The 16,954-nt window shown below is 38.4% G+C and overlaps 2 protein-coding genes across 2 annotated transcripts in view; both read right to left on the bottom strand.

Moving 5' to 3' along the window:
* Window positions 1–877: 877 nt before the first annotated feature.
* pfdn5 (prefoldin 5) lies at window positions 878–3,180 on the bottom strand. The gene is made up of 6 exons (XM_014009129.1): window positions 3,075–3,180; window positions 2,770–2,872; window positions 2,563–2,594; window positions 2,029–2,103; window positions 1,831–1,936; window positions 878–1,183 (listed from the first exon to the last, which is right to left on the bottom strand). Exons 1-6 carry the CDS (start codon window positions 3,138–3,140, stop codon window positions 1,098–1,100), a joined length of 468 nt encoding a protein of 155 aa, XP_013864583.1. The 5' UTR covers window positions 3,141–3,180; the 3' UTR covers window positions 878–1,097.
* Window positions 3,181–3,519: 339 nt separating this feature from the next.
* espl1 (extra spindle pole bodies like 1, separase) overlaps window positions 3,520–16,954 on the bottom strand; it is a 17,167-nt gene continuing 3,732 nt past the window's right edge. Inside the window, exons 8-32 of the mRNA XM_014009127.1 lie at window positions 16,338–16,531; window positions 16,007–16,249; window positions 15,704–15,848; window positions 15,419–15,578; window positions 14,370–14,509; window positions 14,034–14,168; window positions 13,828–13,944; window positions 13,574–13,745; window positions 13,357–13,485; window positions 13,102–13,258; window positions 11,898–12,007; window positions 9,798–10,927; window positions 9,319–9,718; window positions 9,066–9,197; window positions 8,742–8,955; window positions 8,415–8,620; window positions 7,801–7,928; window positions 6,594–6,716; window positions 6,304–6,453; window positions 6,065–6,232; window positions 5,889–5,993; window positions 5,697–5,812; window positions 5,521–5,604; window positions 5,106–5,270; window positions 3,520–4,623 (exon numbers count right to left, since the gene is read on the bottom strand). Coding sequence (XP_013864581.1) covers window positions 4,422–4,623; window positions 5,106–5,270; window positions 5,521–5,604; window positions 5,697–5,812; window positions 5,889–5,993; window positions 6,065–6,232; window positions 6,304–6,453; window positions 6,594–6,716; window positions 7,801–7,928; window positions 8,415–8,620; window positions 8,742–8,955; window positions 9,066–9,197; window positions 9,319–9,718; window positions 9,798–10,927; window positions 11,898–12,007; window positions 13,102–13,258; window positions 13,357–13,485; window positions 13,574–13,745; window positions 13,828–13,944; window positions 14,034–14,168; window positions 14,370–14,509; window positions 15,419–15,578; window positions 15,704–15,848; window positions 16,007–16,249; window positions 16,338–16,531 — 5,025 coding nt within the window. The 3' untranslated portion in view covers window positions 3,520–4,421. The remainder of the gene's footprint in view (window positions 4,624–5,105; window positions 5,271–5,520; window positions 5,605–5,696; window positions 5,813–5,888; window positions 5,994–6,064; window positions 6,233–6,303; window positions 6,454–6,593; window positions 6,717–7,800; window positions 7,929–8,414; window positions 8,621–8,741; window positions 8,956–9,065; window positions 9,198–9,318; window positions 9,719–9,797; window positions 10,928–11,897; window positions 12,008–13,101; window positions 13,259–13,356; window positions 13,486–13,573; window positions 13,746–13,827; window positions 13,945–14,033; window positions 14,169–14,369; window positions 14,510–15,418; window positions 15,579–15,703; window positions 15,849–16,006; window positions 16,250–16,337; window positions 16,532–16,954) is intronic.

The following is a 16,954-nucleotide window of genomic DNA, read 5'->3' as shown; positions in this document are numbered from 1 at the left end:
GATAGATAGATAGATAGATAGATAGATAGATAGATAGATAGATAGATAGATAGATAGATAGATAGATAGATAGATAGATAGATAGATAGCACCAGCTCAGGATCCTGACCTGTTAACTCCTAAGAATTCATTCCAAGTTAAATAAATTAAATAATTTTTAAGTCACCATAAAAATCAAATTTAAATACTCTGATTTGACCTCTTGTGCTGACATCAAAAAGCCCCCAAAACAGGGGCACAGACTAATTTCTCAACCAATAACACACTGCCTGATTTATTTAAAATTTCATGTCTATTATCTACTGCTACTGTAAATAAATGAAAGATCACTAATCATTACACTGCAAGTGTCAGCTGGGAAGCCTGCAGACAGGATATAATTGGTCATTCAGGTAAATATATACCTTTATGAGACAAGAAAAATCTGTTTTTTTAGCTGTAGCTAAGATATTTAGATACAAAGTGAAATAACACTTCCCAAAATAAGAAAAACTCTGATTTTAATAACTAAGCAGTTGGAGACTGCATACTTCTGCCAAGACCCTCTGTTGTGCAAATGAGTGTGCAGCTGATGAGCTGAGATTAGTGGAGCAGAGTTCTGCTGGATGCTGATAGGCTGCCACAGCATCCCATCATCAGTAAAATGCAGCTTCTGTAGTCTGTTTTAAGCTTCACTTTCTGTTTACAGGTAGCTGCTGCAGCTATGGTAAATGTCGCCAGATCACAGCCAAAACTGTATTATTTGTTCTTTGAGACAACTGCAACATGCCCATAACATTTCATGAAAATCAGTTTATAACTGAGAAACCTTGTGAACAGATAAACAAATGCTCCAGAAAATAACCTCCTTAGCTGAGGTAATAATGATAACAAGTACTCAAGAAAAAAAAGCACTTTAATGTCCACTGAATCCATTGTGACCTCTTTAATTAGCAACTAACTGGACTTCAAATTTAATTAATTTAAAATTGTACACACAATTTCTTCATTGTGACAACAGTAGGCATGAAACAAGGTCTGTGCATGTTAGATGCTGATCTTTTGTGCACACAAACTTAAAAACGCCCAGGGTTGAAGAATGGAGACAGACGTCTTTATTAGGCTTTGGTGGTTCCAGCCATCTGTGATGCTTGTTGGCTCTGCTGTAGCTGCTGAATCTTCAGGCTCATCACTTCAATCACAGCTGCAAGACAGAATAAAACGTGAATACAGTCTAGTTGCAATATCTTTTACAGCAGCAGTGTCCAACCCTGGTCCTCGAGGACCACTAGCCTGCAAGATTTAGATGTTTACCTGCAGGGAGGCTTCTAAAACATGCAGGATAGTGGTCCTTGAGGACCATAAGTGGACACCACTGCTCACGGCGTGAATAACGCAAAGCCAAAATTTTGATAACATTAACAACAAAACTCAAATTACTTTAAGAACAGCTTAATACAAAAAATAAATCTCAAAAACATAGCAGAGTGTACCATCAGGTTGTACAAAGTGTTGTCTCCCATATAGTTTAAAAAGGGTTAAACAGGAAGTAAAATGCCTCATTTTTAATATATGCCTGTCTTTATTCATTACTAATTTAAATTAACTACGAGTTGAAATACTTGAGCTTGTATGTAAACAGTTTGTTTTTAAGAAGTATATTAGTCATTTGTTATAGTGATTTGTAAAATTCAGCTAATAACAGTAAATAGYCACAATGATGTAAACAAAACTGATCATAAGCATCTTATTGATGATTTGTTCTGCATGTTTATTGTAAAAATAAAAACAGTGAGAATAAAACAGAGGACCACAAAACAGAATTATATTTTTTAACACCACTCCGCTTACCTTGTTTCATAGCATGCTTTTCCTGAAGAGGTGGCTGAATTTTCTCTATCTGCTTTGTAAGGAAGTCTATTTTACGCTTGAAGAATGCCTTTGAGTCCTCTACATTCTACAAACACAAAACATGTTTTAGTTCCACTTACTTTGAATAGATTTTACTTAACGTTGTGTTATTCTTGATTAGGCTTTTGATATAATTACCTTTTCAACATAATATCCAGTCCCCACATCCACTAAGACATGGTCAACATCATTTAACGTTCCAGGGACATACATCTGAGTAGTCAACAGTAAAGGGCGATCTTATTTTTTACTTAAAAGGCACATGATGCCTTTAAACAAATATTCAGTTTTGTCACAAAAACTGATCAGTTCATGCCAACAGGAGTTCTACTTCTGTATTTCCATGTTGCTAATGTCTCTGAACATTTTTCTATGTGATTTATACCGTGAGTAATGATGCTGCAAATAAATTCATGGTGTTAGTGTTAAAAGATTGTAAATATTGGCAAAAATTTATTAAGATCATAATACATTAATATCCATCCATCATCTGTTCCTGCTTTGTCCTTTCCAGGTCAGCGTACACTATGGACACGTCACAAGTTCATAATGAATTCATAATTATCACAAACATTTGATGTCATACTCACTTAAATAGTGATGAGCATTGATCACAGTTATTTAATGCAAATGTAATATTTATGTAAAAGATTACATGTAGGTAAAGGATACAGAACTGGTGAGAGGAACAAGCATTTCTTTGCCTGTTAATGGGGGGAAAAGGTAATCAATTAATTCATATAAACAGAAATTAAATGAATAGATTATGATAAAGGAAATTATGAGATAATTTATGACATAACATATAAACAAACTGCCCTTTGGAGCTACTTGTTTTTATATAATAAGCTGTCCTAAAATAATAGCAATTTTACGCACCTTTATTGTTTTGGTTCAGCACATTCAAACTGTCTTTAGCTTCAACAAATTTACTCTGGGCAACTTTCAGCTGACTTATTGAAGACGTCAAGAACTCAACTTCCTGAAAAATAAAAAAAACATTAAAACACACAATTAATAGCAGCGATCTATGACAGAGTGATGTAGCTATTCATCTTCAGGAGACGCCGCTGGTGTTTTCGCAAAAGAACCTCATTTTTTTAATTTATGTCATCAAGTTACCCCTCCTATTGGATTATAGGAACTCAAATATCGTAAATATATTGTAAAATTAACAATAATACCTGGTCCAGTTGGGTTTTTAGTCCTTCTAACTGAGGCAGGGAGAGGTCTGTGAGATTCACCGCCATGTTGGAAACGTGAGGACCTACAGATTCTTTTTCCGGTTGATGGAGTCTAAAGATCTGTCTGAACACCGCCCCCATGTGGAAATAAATTGTCACTACAACCCCTAGACAAACTTCAACGCTAAAAAGCACATATTTTATTCGACCTTATTAAAAAAAACGTTTTAAAGACGGTCATACAAAAATAAGGTAATAGCAATCTCTTGCAATACTTCAACTTCTCCAGCAGAGGGGGTCAGAAGCACTGTCACAGTTTGGCACCGTTCCATTACATAGCAATGACTTCATGTGYTTGTCTGAATCTCTTCATGCATATTCTTTTTTTTTATTCCACATCAAAATGAACACAAAAACAAAATAAAGCACACTGAAAACATTCTGGTTTTGCTGAAGTTAAATGATCAGTTTATGTAGGGAAAAACTAGAATAATTGCACACAAACCAAAAACCAAAATAATAATAATCCAGGAGTAATTGGGTAGTAGTAGTAGATTTTTAGCCTAAACCTACTTGGTGTCATACTTTTCAGGTTTAGTCAAAATGTACTTACACTGTGAACAAGTTATGAAATTTTTGCTTTTAGGGCAACAAATTATTACCAAAAAAATGAACATCACACTGGATCTTCAAACATTTATCCAATCTGGTTTTAAACAAAATCCATATTACTCACGTGGGGAAAAATACAAACTTAATGCAAAAACTGAAAAGAATGAACACAAATTTAAAATGCATGTTTTTATTAATTAATAAAATCAATGTGTTAAAAAAAACAACTAATAGCATGTGAAAGGCAAAATGAAAATTATTTTTAAAAAAATTGTGAGAATTGGTAATTTTATACATTCTAGSTCTTTATGAAATGTTTCTAAAGCTCAATACATGTGAGAAGAGGTGGGGGTGAACCTTACATTTATTGTTAAAATACACAAAACATCCAATATTAATCCAGTTTAACTCGGCAAGTTTTCAACCTGACAGTTTTGGCATCAATAAAAACGGGTCAAACCTGAACCTCACCAGTGCACAAACTTACAGATAAGGTGAAACATTTTACTGCAGATTGAAGCTTATGCATGGAAAACACTGCATGTGAAAAGCAATTTGTTCAAAGCTAGAAGCAAAAACACCTTATAAATAAACAATCATACATAGGTTTTGAATTAAACTAGTAAAAACTTAAAAAGAAATTTTTAAATAAAGAGAAAAAATATTCAACAACTTTTCCAAGTTAAGCTCGACGCTGCTGTGCATCAAAGTGAAGAACGTTTGTGTCGGTGCAGCTTATTGCAGATAAATTGGGAGGCCGTAGACGATGGGTGCAGCCCCCATCAGGTATTTAAGGTTTGGGGCCTGACGTGATGAAGGCATGTGGTCCAGGAGAGCAGATCCAGACCCAGCTGATAACCACGACTTAAGCAGAGCTTTTGTGAAGCGATCACAATCCCGATCCGTTACATCCCACAGGTTGCCCAAAATGAAGGGGCTACATAAAGAAAGAAAAGGAAAAGAAAARCTTTATGGCACAGATCTTTGAGAMAACTTGTTAATTTATACTAGAAGTTGACCTAAAAGTTTTTATAAATGTTTCCATGTTAACAGTCTGAAGTCCAGAAAATAAAAAAATAAAAGCTTTTKAAACTTCTCAAACTAAATAAAGAAAATTTGCTGGATTTTTTGGTTTTGCTTGTGTGAATGTTGAAACATCTGCTAATTTTACCTAATCAAACTGGTGTGATCAAATAAAATGTTCTGTCCAGTCTTTGATAAACGTCACGTGTTCAAACAGCCTCTGAAGAAAAGYTGCTGCAGTATGAAAGACCAACTTTCAGTGAACAAATCAATAAGTTGTAGATATTTTCAAAAGCAGCACATTATTTAGTTGTAACAATGTTTTATTTTGTTTTCTGAAACTAAATTAATAATTAATTGTTGATGAAATGAGAGTAGATGAGATAAATCTCCCACCAGCCAGCGATGAGGTAGTTGAGAACGATGCCCTGTCCATCCTGATTGCCTCGCACAGCCAGCGCCGCGCTGCTGCAGCCGAAGAGCAGTGAAGCTGCTCTCACCGGCTGTTTGAGGACCGAATGGCCGGTCAGGAATCTGGCACCGGCTCCATGTCCTAAATAACTAAAAACACAGAAGGAGAAATGTGTGTGTACATAGAGAAAAAAAAAAACATCCATAATGTTGACATTCAATTAGAGTCATTGGATCATTTTACGACTACATAGCAGCKCAGAAAATTTATTTACAAATGAATTAAAAGATGTCAACAAGGGAAGACTTGTCCACCCAGCCTGACATGTTGGAGCCAGAGGAGAATGAATGATTTCCACCCCACACTTCATTTACAGACAATATTCTAACTCCAACTCACATGTACAAGTCCTTGGTTGCAACAGCCTCTTCTAGCTGACTCGGTTCAGGAGCAACGCCACACACACCCTGCCAGTCCGGTTCACTTTAACAAAAAAATATGGTTTCAGTGAAGAGGGAAAGACAACTAGCAACAAATATCCACACCAAACATAATCTAATTTATAACAGCCTTACCTACTAAACCACTCTTTAAACTGAATCTGAGTATTGTTCAAGTTGCGGTCGGGATCCAGCAGGTAGAACACCTTGCTTGTGTTCACTCCCTGCCTCAGGATGGACTGAGAGTCCCTCTAAAGAACAGAAGACATGGAATGATCTCAGCAGCAGAACTCAAACAGACAACCATGAAACGGAGTTTAACTGTACCTCTTTCTGAAAGCTGAGACCGAGCAGGGAATGTAATGAAGGCATTCGACTGACGGAGCACGACTTCAGGACAGACATGCTCTCCCATGGCAGCTTTTGAAGGAACTGCAGACAGAAGCTGATGAGCATTAAATATGAAATGTCATTTCACTCAGAAAGAAGGCAACAAACCCAACCTTGTCTAGAATGAGAACCACGTGACTCCGATTCTCATTTTTCTCAGAGAGGTTGAACATGGCTGAATGCAGAAGCTGATCGCACTCAGAGTGCCAYTGAGGAGAAAGCCCAAGAGCAAATCTCCTGAGATCGTCATCGTTCAGCAGATGAGAYGCAGAAAGTACAACCTGAAGAGACAAATCACAAGTTTTAGTGGTTTCTGTCAGATCAGAGGATGGTACCAAAAGATCCAACATACCTTCAGCATCTGCTCATTCACCGTCACTCCTTTTGAAGACAAGGCCTTGCAAAGGTTCTGGACCTGCATGGACAGCTCAGGATCTGCTGAAAGTGGTAGGAGGAGGCTCTTCCAGCAGCCGAGTAGCTCTTCCATTTCTTTCAACAGTTGCTGTGAAGATGGATGATGCTTTTACTTCCACTTGACATTTCTCAGTCAAGGTCTTACGACTGCTAATGGAAGTTCACTCTTTTTATAGAAACTGTAAGTGAATGCAAGTGAAAAAAGGCATCATTCTGTTAATCCCTTACCTCAACTCGACTGTCAAGAGCTCGCCGACCGTCCCACCACTTCTCCTTCTCAGCCACGCAGCTCACTACTTTTTGTTCTGCCAGAATGTTTTCCATCTCCTGCAACAAATTTCTGATGTTGTGCTGCAACACAGGAAAAAATGTCAACATGATCTTAATGGAATAGAAATAGCGTTTATTGTCCCATCGAGGGGAAATTCAGGTGTCACAGCAGCATCCGTACAGAGGTTCACACACTAGTTACTTTACAAACTATAAATAGTGCACACAAAACAAAATCAACACCGACTAGCCATGATACAACTACTAATAATAAAAAATATGATATAAAGAACTGTGCAAGAATAAAAAATGATGTTTTGTTTTAGAGACAGTAGACTATCAGAATCCAACATTAGGAATCAGAAATTGCCTGATTTCAGTGCAAAACAATCTCAACAGACCAATAACTATCACAATGGTGGTGCTGGTTATAACGTCTGACAGCAGCTGGAGGAAGGATCTGCGATAACGCTCTTTTGTGCACCTCGGATGCAGCAGTCTGTCGCAATGGAAATAAAAAAAATATATATATATATTCTAGGAGTCAAATAAGTAACTCTTTAGCAGTAAAGTCTGTACAAATTAAGTCTTCAAATTAGGTGGGAAGACGGAGATAAAAAGAGTCCTTTAAAAAGTTAAAAGTACATGTTTTTTCTGGCACGCTCCACATTATTTTTGGTCTCTGATGATCTACGTCAAACTTTTGTGGTCTCAAGAAGAGCAGTGCTGAATTTAAGGTGATGTGGTTGAACTTTTTTTTTTTTTGGCTAAGAGGAGTTTAAAACTTTCAGTCTGTCAAGGACTGGATCAGAAATCACTCCATCTTTAAATCCTGCTGCACTTTGTTATTTAGCATAAATGCAAACTTGCATACTGATTTTAGCAGCGCATTGTTTTTCCTTTAAGTACGTACCTGGTTTCTACACAGTAAATAGGAAGTATCTGTTATATTTTCTAAACCAACAGATGTGCATTTGCAATCAAACTAGTCTTTTTGGTTCTTGAGTTTTAGTAAGTTAATAATGAAACAAGCATTAGTTGCACAGCAACACCTTAAAACATACATAAAAAAGACTGCACATGTGAGTTGTGTTGTGTTGATGATAATTTAAAAAGATTCTTAAGACCCAACAACTTAAAACCATAGTAACATGTTTAGACTAACCCGCTGTCTAGAGGTGGAGATGTGAACAGTGACGGGAGAAGAATCCTTTTCAAGACGTGACAGAAGAATACTTTCGCCCTTTTCTCCCGGCTTTACTCCAAGCACAGACATCAAACACACGGTCACTCCTGGACATAAAAACAAGAGTGGGGGGAAAAAAACAAACTTTATTTTTAGAAAAATCACCATCCAGACAATGTGTCAAACAGAAAAAAGAAAAACTTTAAATTAGAATTAAAGAGAGAGAAAATTAAAATTCATAGGATGGAACCTTAATTTCTGACTTTAGCCACTTTCAGCTGTATAGGTGAGCATGTTTATCAAAGCTGTTTTCTTGGCATCTTTGTGCAGATACAAAATTCTCCTTCATGCAGAAACTTACAACTTCCATGGATTTCTTTTTGAACACAACAATACAAGTTTAAAAGCTTTTCAACTCCAGTTTGAATGAATAAACCTCTGATTTTGATAAAGATGATGCGTTCAAGAGCCAAGATTTGACAAACATGCCACAAGATGTAGGTAAAGTAGCAACACAGTCAAATAAATCACTAGACAAATCAAAACTATAACTTTACTTTCATTACTAAATGTGTAAAATAAGATTATTCTACCTGGAGGAAGATGTTGAATTTGTTGGTTAAACTCTTGGAACTGAATCTGGGGGAAAGAGGAAGGGTCTGCAGTGGAGAAGGAAAAGATGTCCACCATCTGAGACAATCTCTGTTCAGCACACGTAGTGGTCTCTGTCCCATTGAGCTCATTCAGACTCAGATCATTCATTTTGTCGGTTACATCACTGGATGCCTTTTTCAGCTTTCTAAAAAAAGGTAGTGATAAAAAAGACAGAAATGTTAATTTCATAACAGAACTAGAAATCATTAAATTGCTCGTAATAGCTTACAGAAAAGTCAGAAAAATACTACGAGGATTGTGCTTACTGGAGGTTACTGTTTAAATGCCGGATTGTGCGATGACGACTCGCGACTCCCAAAGACTCTGCGTGAAACATCGCCGTGCTCATGGGGTCACGATGCCCCGTCGTCAGGGTGAGAAGAGCACAGAGGGTGGGATAGATGGTGGAACAGGGGAAGTGCTGAAGAGCCAGCAAGGCTGAACGGAGCAGAGACTCAACATCCTCCAGAGACAGATCGTCTTTGGGGGAGGGGAAAAAAAGAAAAGAAATTCTTAATATAGCCAAGATTAGGAAATTATTACAGGACAAAATGGAAGGTGGAAAATTAAGATTAAGTGTGTCAGGATACCTGTCTTGTTGTTTGAATGAGAAAAGTGAGTTTGTAGATCTTCTGTTTGAGGACCTTTGCGCTTCATTTCAAACAGCTTGTCTCTCTCYAAATCACAGCAGATATCCCGCCTAAGCACCTCAAGGTCGACGTCTAAACAAGAGAAGCTTTRTTACAGACTGAAAGGAACATTGATAATTAAAGCCTCATAAAAAAGATTGGACAATAAAAGTTATGACCACACTTGAGGTTAGGAACACACACACACAGATACCTTTACTTAAAGCCTGATTCTCTTCAGCTTCAGTGTCCGACATCCTCAGCTGCTCAATGCTTATGTTTAGGACCTCATCAGTCTCCTCCACAATGGTCCTCATTGTGTCGGGCTCCTCCAGTGGTTCCTCGGACTTGGACCGAGGTTTTCTGGTTCTTAGTCTTCGAGTGGAGGCAGGTGGAAAGATCAGAGCCTCGTCGTCCTCAGAAGAGGTAACACAAGAAACCGAGGTGTTCCTCTTCCCTTTGGGTTGTCTCTTGACCGGGACCTTCGCTGAAGGTGGGCCCGTTTTCACGTTTTGGCCCACTCTCCGAGAGGTTTGCTTTTTAGGTGCATCTGCTTTTCCTTTGAGCTCTGCTTTGGATGAAGCCTCCGAGTCACTTTCATCACTGAATTCCACCTGTGTTAGAGGTTAGGACATTGAGTAAAACGCACTGGCAACATTCTTGACAATACAGTAAAAGCTTCTTTCTGCTTACCTTGAAGCATGATTTTTTTGTCCGTTTAGGGGCTGCAGGCATAGCTGGGATTTTGTCTCGACCTGGCGACACCTCTTCATACACGTGAAACTGAAGCTTGGAGGCAGCCCTGGATGCTTTCTGTGCCGAAGCAGGGCACTTCACCTTCTGAACAGGAGTGAAAGCCAGAGTAGGGACGACGGTGTTGAAGTTATACGAGTCATGCTCTCCAAAAAATGATTTGGTCTTTGTCGTTACTGGCGTCACGGGAACCAGACCCTTTTCTTTGGAGGAGGCACTTATTACATGAATTTTAGGTATGACAGGCTTGACTTTCTTCGTCTCCTTTTTCTGGACAAGAATGTCAGAGTTTTTGCTCAAACCTTTAGTCTTTTTACATGTGAACGTGGGGACTGATTTCTTGTCTTTACATTCTTTTTGTGCGTTCCAAGTCCAAGCGTTTGAGTAGAGCTCCTCTGGACTGCAGCTGTGTTTGCCTGCCAAACTAATCAGAGAAGCAATGGCTTTGGTCGCCATGAGGCCTGCTCTTACAGGCCTTAAGACAGGAGAGGAGGTGGAATCTACAAAAGCTAAGCCAGCTTCAAGTATTTTCCAGATGCCGCTGGACTTGTTCGGCTTTGCTTGCAGCCCAGTCAAAGCCATGCTCAGGTACACACGGCCTGCCACATCCTGCATCAGAGAGGGTTTAGAGAGCGCTCTGCCAGGGTCACAAGGCGGGAAGAGCTCAGACAATTTTCCTTCGAGTTTCCCGGTAACACTTTTGCAGCGTAATAAAGCCGCCCGGTAAAGTTTGGAACCAACATCGAGATCGCAGGGATCCAGATGAAGAACCAGATCAGCCTGTGTAGCCGCCCAGCGGGCAGTGACACGAGCCAAGCAGGGCTCAGAGCAGCAGGGAAACGGACAGTCGGGTTCGTGGGTCAGGGAGGACAGCAAGCGGAGAGGCAGAGCTTTGAGTGGCGGGGAGCTGGACACAGCCTTCATTACAGGTTCTTTAGCCATCCATCTGGTGCTGAGAAGGTCCTTTAGTTCATCTTCCATGGCAGGAAGAGCAGAGTGAGCTCTCTGAGCCGGACGACCTTTTCTTGGTTTGATTTTCAGATCTGCCCTCTCAACCTGATGGGAAAAATCTTAGAGAGAAACCGGGAGAAAAAAAAGATTCTTTATTCAAACCATATTTTCATGAATTGATAATGCATTAAAAACAGTACAAACAAAAAGAGTATATTTTAAACACATTTTATGTACAATTACTGTAAAAATAAACAAATTAACAAGTGAAACAAAAGTCTAAGTTCTCATCTAAACGATGTATCTGTGCATCCACAAACCTGTACAGTTCTCCAGAAGATTTCTGACTGTGTCCAGGTCATAACTACTGTCATCTCTCTCCTCTTGCATCAGCTCCAGTTCTGCTTTTATCACCAGCAGCTCTGCACATCTTAAACAAATACAAAAAAAAATTACAAGATCCCATCATTTGATTTTGATTTCATTTCATTCCATAAAAAAAACAAATTTCTATGTACAATAAAAAAAAACAAATAAAATAAAATGAAAGGCAGCAGAGAAGAAAAAAAAAAAGTCTTATAATATCTGCCCCTTTTTTCTCAAGTATAAAATCAAACTATAATAATATTCAGTTAAAACATAACATTGAATCTTTCTAGAACAAATTGAATGGCTACATATCAATCCATTTTTAATCATATTCCATCATATTTATAGCCTGGTTAAAACCAGACCCTGTCCTTCACTTTGCTTCGTACTAGGGTCTGGACTTGCTGCATAGAGAATCATTTCTTGCAGGAGGCGTGGCCTCTGCTGAAGCATGTTGTGTGTGTTGTCGGTGTGAAGGAGGCTAAGCTAAGAAGCTAACCGGAAATCACGTGTGCTGTAAACAACCCTACTGAGAGGAGAAATATACCGAGYCGAACGAGACGACTGTAAATGAGAGCTGCTGCTTTGTCAGACAAATTTAATTTAATTTGGAAGCCTTATCAACGCGAACTGGCTTCATTCTCTTCCTCCACNACAAATTAACAAGTGAAACAAAAGTCTAAGTTCTCATCTAAACGATGTATCTGTGCATCCACAAACCTGTACAGTTCTCCAGAAGATTTCTGACTGTGTCCAGGTCATAACTACTGTCATCTCTCTCCTCTTGCATCAGCTCCAGTTCTGCTTTTATCACCAGCAGCTCTGCACATCTTAAACAAATACAAAAAAAAATTACAAGATCCCATCATTTGATTTTGATTTCATTTCATTCCATAAAAAAAACAAATTTCTATGTACAATAAAAAAAAACAAATAAAATAAAATGAAAGGCAGCAGAGAAGAAAAAAAAAGTCTTATAATATCTGCCCCTTTTTTCTCAAGTATAAAATCAAACTATAATAATATTCAGTTAAAACATAACATTGAATCTTTCTAGAACAAATTGAATGGCTACATATCAATCCATTTTTAATCATATTCCATCATATTTATAGCCTGGTTAAAACCAGACCCTGTCCTTCACTTTGCTTCGTACTAGGGTCTGGACTTGCTGCATAGAGAATCATTTCTTGCAGGAGGCGTGGCCTCTGCTGAAGCATGTTGTGTGTGTTGTCGGTGTGAAGGAGGCTAAGCTAAGAAGCTAACCGGAAATCACGTGTGCTGTAAACAACCCTACTGAGAGGAGAAATATACCGAGCCGAACGAGACGACTGTAAATGAGAGCTGCTGCTTTGTCAGACAAATTTAATTTAATTTGGAAGCCTTATCAACGCGAACTGGCTTCATTCTCTTCCTCCACTGCTGTATGCTAAAATAACTAGCAGACACTGCGCAGAAAATCAACGTCGTTCAAAACTCCACCTTCTGTTTGCTGATTGGCCCAGGTAAAATAAACTACAAGCAGATACTGCACAGAAAATCAAYGTTCTGTTCTCTGATTGGCTCGGCAAAAAATCTGCCAGCGAAATCCATTTCAATGTTAGAAGTCCCAGACAGAGCAGAGGGAAACTAGAATTGAGCGGAGCTGCGTAGGAAGGCAAGGGCCAGGCTATCATATTTATAACTTTTAAAAAAGTAGATGTGAGCTGTGTTTCATTATTTTTAGCTGTACTGTTTTCATCGTAAGATAATAGAAAATAGACATTACCAGTTTTATTTGCAAACAACCTAAATTAAGACAACAGAATTTATTGCATTTGTTGTGTAAAATTACCTGAAACTAAAGCAACAAAAATATATATATTTGTCAACATTTTTCTGGTTCCTGCCTTTTAAAACCATCTATGTGTGTATATATACATACTGGCTAAGTGCCTTGAGTTTGACGGCCAGTTTCAGGGCTTCTAGACACTGAAGCCTGGCATCTCTGACCGCGCCGCAACTGCTCCGCACCGCCGCCATCTTTATGGAGCAATTCAGCAGCTCTAAGAGCAGCTGCCACTTCAGCACCAGGCTGTCTCCTGACCATAGATGGAGAAGAGAAGAGTGAGAGAAGCACAATGGAAGGRAAAAAAAAGCACCAAAGCAGTTCAGTTTTAGAATACAAGGGTAACCTTACCCTGGTGTACAAAGTGCATATCTGAGCTGCCGTTATGATTCCCATAAAGGCCCTTTCCCACTAAAGTGACCAGCAAGCTGCAGAGAAGCTTCAAACTCTCATAAAGGGCAGAATCTGGAGTATTTAAACCTGGAATATACAAAACAGACTTTTATCTACTGTAAATACTGACACCATAAAAAAAAAACCTTTAGGTGTTTTGAATGATCTTGCTAACCATGTTGCGTGATAAGGCTTCGCTGGGCTTGTGGCAACTGAGCAGAGTCCAAAGTCAAATAGGAGCTGCAGACCTGAAGAGCACGAGCCTGCAGCAGGTACCAGCTCTTTGATGGTTTCTGCTCCCTTACTTTTTTAAGCACCTCACAGAGATAAGGCACTCCAGAGCTAACCTGAAATTTACAAAACAGATGAGATGAATACAAAAAGAAAATGAGAAATGATACAAGCACAAACTTCCGTCACGCTACATACCTGTCCTACGCTGTAGGAGCACTGAGCCTTCAATAAGACGACCAGCATGGAGAGAGCTGAAGGTTCATCATCTGTGGTGTCCAGTGACAGGAGTTTTTCTGCTTCCTCCAACTGAGCCTAAAAAATGTTGTAAGCAATTTAAACAATCTCCATTAAACAGCAAAAATGAAGTCAGACTCAGTGTCTTTAACAAAAGCAATCGTTACCAGAGCCAGTTCAGGGGTGCCCAAATCAAGGAGGATGCTGGCGGTCTGACAGAGAGAGCTAGCACAGCTCCGAACATCAGCAAGTTCACGTGAAAAGCAGATCCCAAGTTGGTAAGCTTCCAAAGCCTTTAAAGGCTATAAAGAGATCAAGGAGATTTATAAATACTAAACATCAATCTTTATGCTGAATACAATGTGAAATGTTTCTCACAATCTCATCATAGTCTAACCTTACATACTTTAGTTCAACAATTAAAGTATTTTTTTAACATACAAACAAAACAAAAATGTAACTTAAGATCATGCAGAGTACTTTGGCACATTTTCTGTTGTTACCTTTCCAATAAGTCTGAAGAGAGCCGCAGCCACAGAAATGGAGTTGCAGGTTTGTTTAGCGTTTCTAACAGCAGGCAGGGCTTGATTCTTAAAGAGAGCAGCCCATTCATTCAGAGCCTTTTCCAAAGGCTGACACAACTCTGAAAGAGGCAAACAAACAAAAACAGTTGTATTGTTAAACAGACTAACTATACAAGCAACAAAAATTACATTCGTCTATGCAGTAAGGTTAGGTATTGTCAAAAACCTTATAATTCAATTGGATTTCAATCATTTTGGCCCCAATTCAGTCAGATTTTTGATTTGATTCAGTATGGCTTTAAAACACATCAATAATAGTTTCATAACAACAAGTACACAAATAATTTATGAGTCCCTGAGGATAATTTAGATTTTTTTTTCCTGCCCATACAAACAGAAATGGTATAACATTAGGGCTGGTTTATATGGCTAAAAAATATATCACGATAATATTTAATATCGGTCAATATTGATAATTATTATTGATTAGTTTTTTGTTTTACCAATTTGAAATGGGACCAGGAGAAAAAAAGCTGATTAATCCTGCCAAACTGTTGAGTGATCTTTSCTCTTTTAAACACAAATTCTCTCTGAAGCTGTTGCTCTCATTTTCTCCTTGCACTGCACTTTTCAATTACGTCCTTCCAGACGTAATTTCTATTGAAACTGATCGTGTCTATTCCAATATAATCAATAGTTTTATCGCACAGCCCTAGTATCCATCCATCCATCCAGTCACTTAACCCACTTAGTCCTGTCAGGGTCACAGGGCAGCCCTAGTATACCTTAACATTTTAGAGAAATAAAATTAAATAAAATATCTGAAAATAAAGCACAATAATGCTTGATCTAAATAAGGAATGTAAACAAAATAATGACAATCTGGTCAGGAAAACAAATCAATTTAGATGATTTTCTGAATCAAATCTGAATTGGGGGGAAAAAATGAATTGCAACGCATTGATGAATCAATATTTTTACCTACTTCTACGCAGGATTACTGATTAAATGAAAAACACGGTTCTTACGGTTTTCTGCAGCCAGGTTAAATTGAAGGCCGTCATAAACCAGACTGTTGTCCTGCATCTTCTGTTTGTCTTCATAATCAAAATCATTGTTGCCTACAAGATTATTCACAGACTGCGTGTTCTCACACAACTCTTTTTGTTTTCTGTCGTTCTCAATGGCCTAGAAAACAGCAAAATAAAACAACCAACGTTTGAAAAGCATTAAACAAGAATGCATTTTTAAAAGATTCACTACTTATTTTCTCGTGATTCAGATAAATAATATGATAAAAAAGAAGAAGTCACCTTTTGGAGATTTTCCTCCAGAGTGCAGATATAAAGCCAGAGTAAAGCATGTGCTTTGTCATCCTTTAGTTTGTCAGCGTTCTCTGATGTTTCTGGTTCTTCTTCAAGAAGCCGCAAAGCTTCATAGGTGAAATCTTTTGCCATGCTGTGTAGTCATAAACAAAAACAATGTTGACAACAACAGTGTTAACATTTCAGTGTCAGAAAAAACTCAAGCTGTTCTGGCAACTTTTTAAAATTTACAATATGACCTTTGAAGATTACATTCATTTAGACATTAATGTGAAAATAAAATGCAAATACCAGTCAGTTTGATCACTGAAGTCCTGGAAACACACCACTTGGGCCATTTCACAGAGGAAGACGGCACGCAGATGAGTGTATGAACTCTCCTCGTGGCAGATGTCCAACAAGTCACAGAGGGTGTTGTAGCGCTCTTGAGCAGTGTCTCTCGGTAACTCCTTATAGGCACGCAGCTCTTCCTCCAAAAGGCAAAGCATTACTCTCTCCTCAGGGACTTCAGAGCCAAAACCATCCCGTAGCGTCCTGTTTCAAGACATGAGACAAAACTTTCAACTTAGGTATGATCTGTTTAACAAATCACAAACATGAACAAAAACACTCTTCTCTGTACCTGAGTCTTATGTCCTCATTATCATTACTGGCAGCATCGCTCTTTATTTTCACCCAAAGCAAGACTGGTTCAGCCATTTGAGTTGTGATCTGGTCCCCAAGGACTTTCAGCCACCGGATCACCCACTCCAGGGCTAGTTCCAACCGGCCAGCTCGTCTTAAAGTCTGCACAGCCAGCATGAGCGGTCGACTCAACTGGGCGGTCACAACACAAACATCAGTCACAAAACAGCAAAAACAGTAATAAAAATATTTCAGAGATTCTTAACCCTTGGGCCGCGAGCGCCACCTTGAGGGCCTCAAAAGAACAACATTTTTTAACTGTGGGACTGCATTGAGTTTGAATAAGGTGCAATACACCTTCTCACCACTAGTAGCAGTAGTGTGCCACTCAGTTGTTTAACAACTTTTTTAATATGTAGAAGAACCTTAGAAACTTTCTGAGAATGTAAACCTATTTTAAATGAAAAGTAGAAGGCAAAAATGAATGTAACTAAGTTTGTCACCAGTATGAATTGCAGCTTCTGTTTTTACCATGCAGTATTTTTAAAAGTTCAAAACATTAACAAATACAGTTGCAGAACTATATTTTAATTTGCACTTTAAATTAATTTTTGT

Source organism: Austrofundulus limnaeus, unplaced genomic scaffold (genome assembly GCF_001266775.1).
Source record: "Austrofundulus limnaeus strain Quisiro unplaced genomic scaffold, Austrofundulus_limnaeus-1.0 Scaffold55, whole genome shotgun sequence".
Classification (NCBI taxonomy): domain Eukaryota; kingdom Metazoa; phylum Chordata; class Actinopteri; order Cyprinodontiformes; family Rivulidae; genus Austrofundulus; species Austrofundulus limnaeus.
The sequence above is the reverse complement of the archived record's forward strand: the minus strand, read 5'-3'. Positions and strand labels throughout refer to the sequence as shown.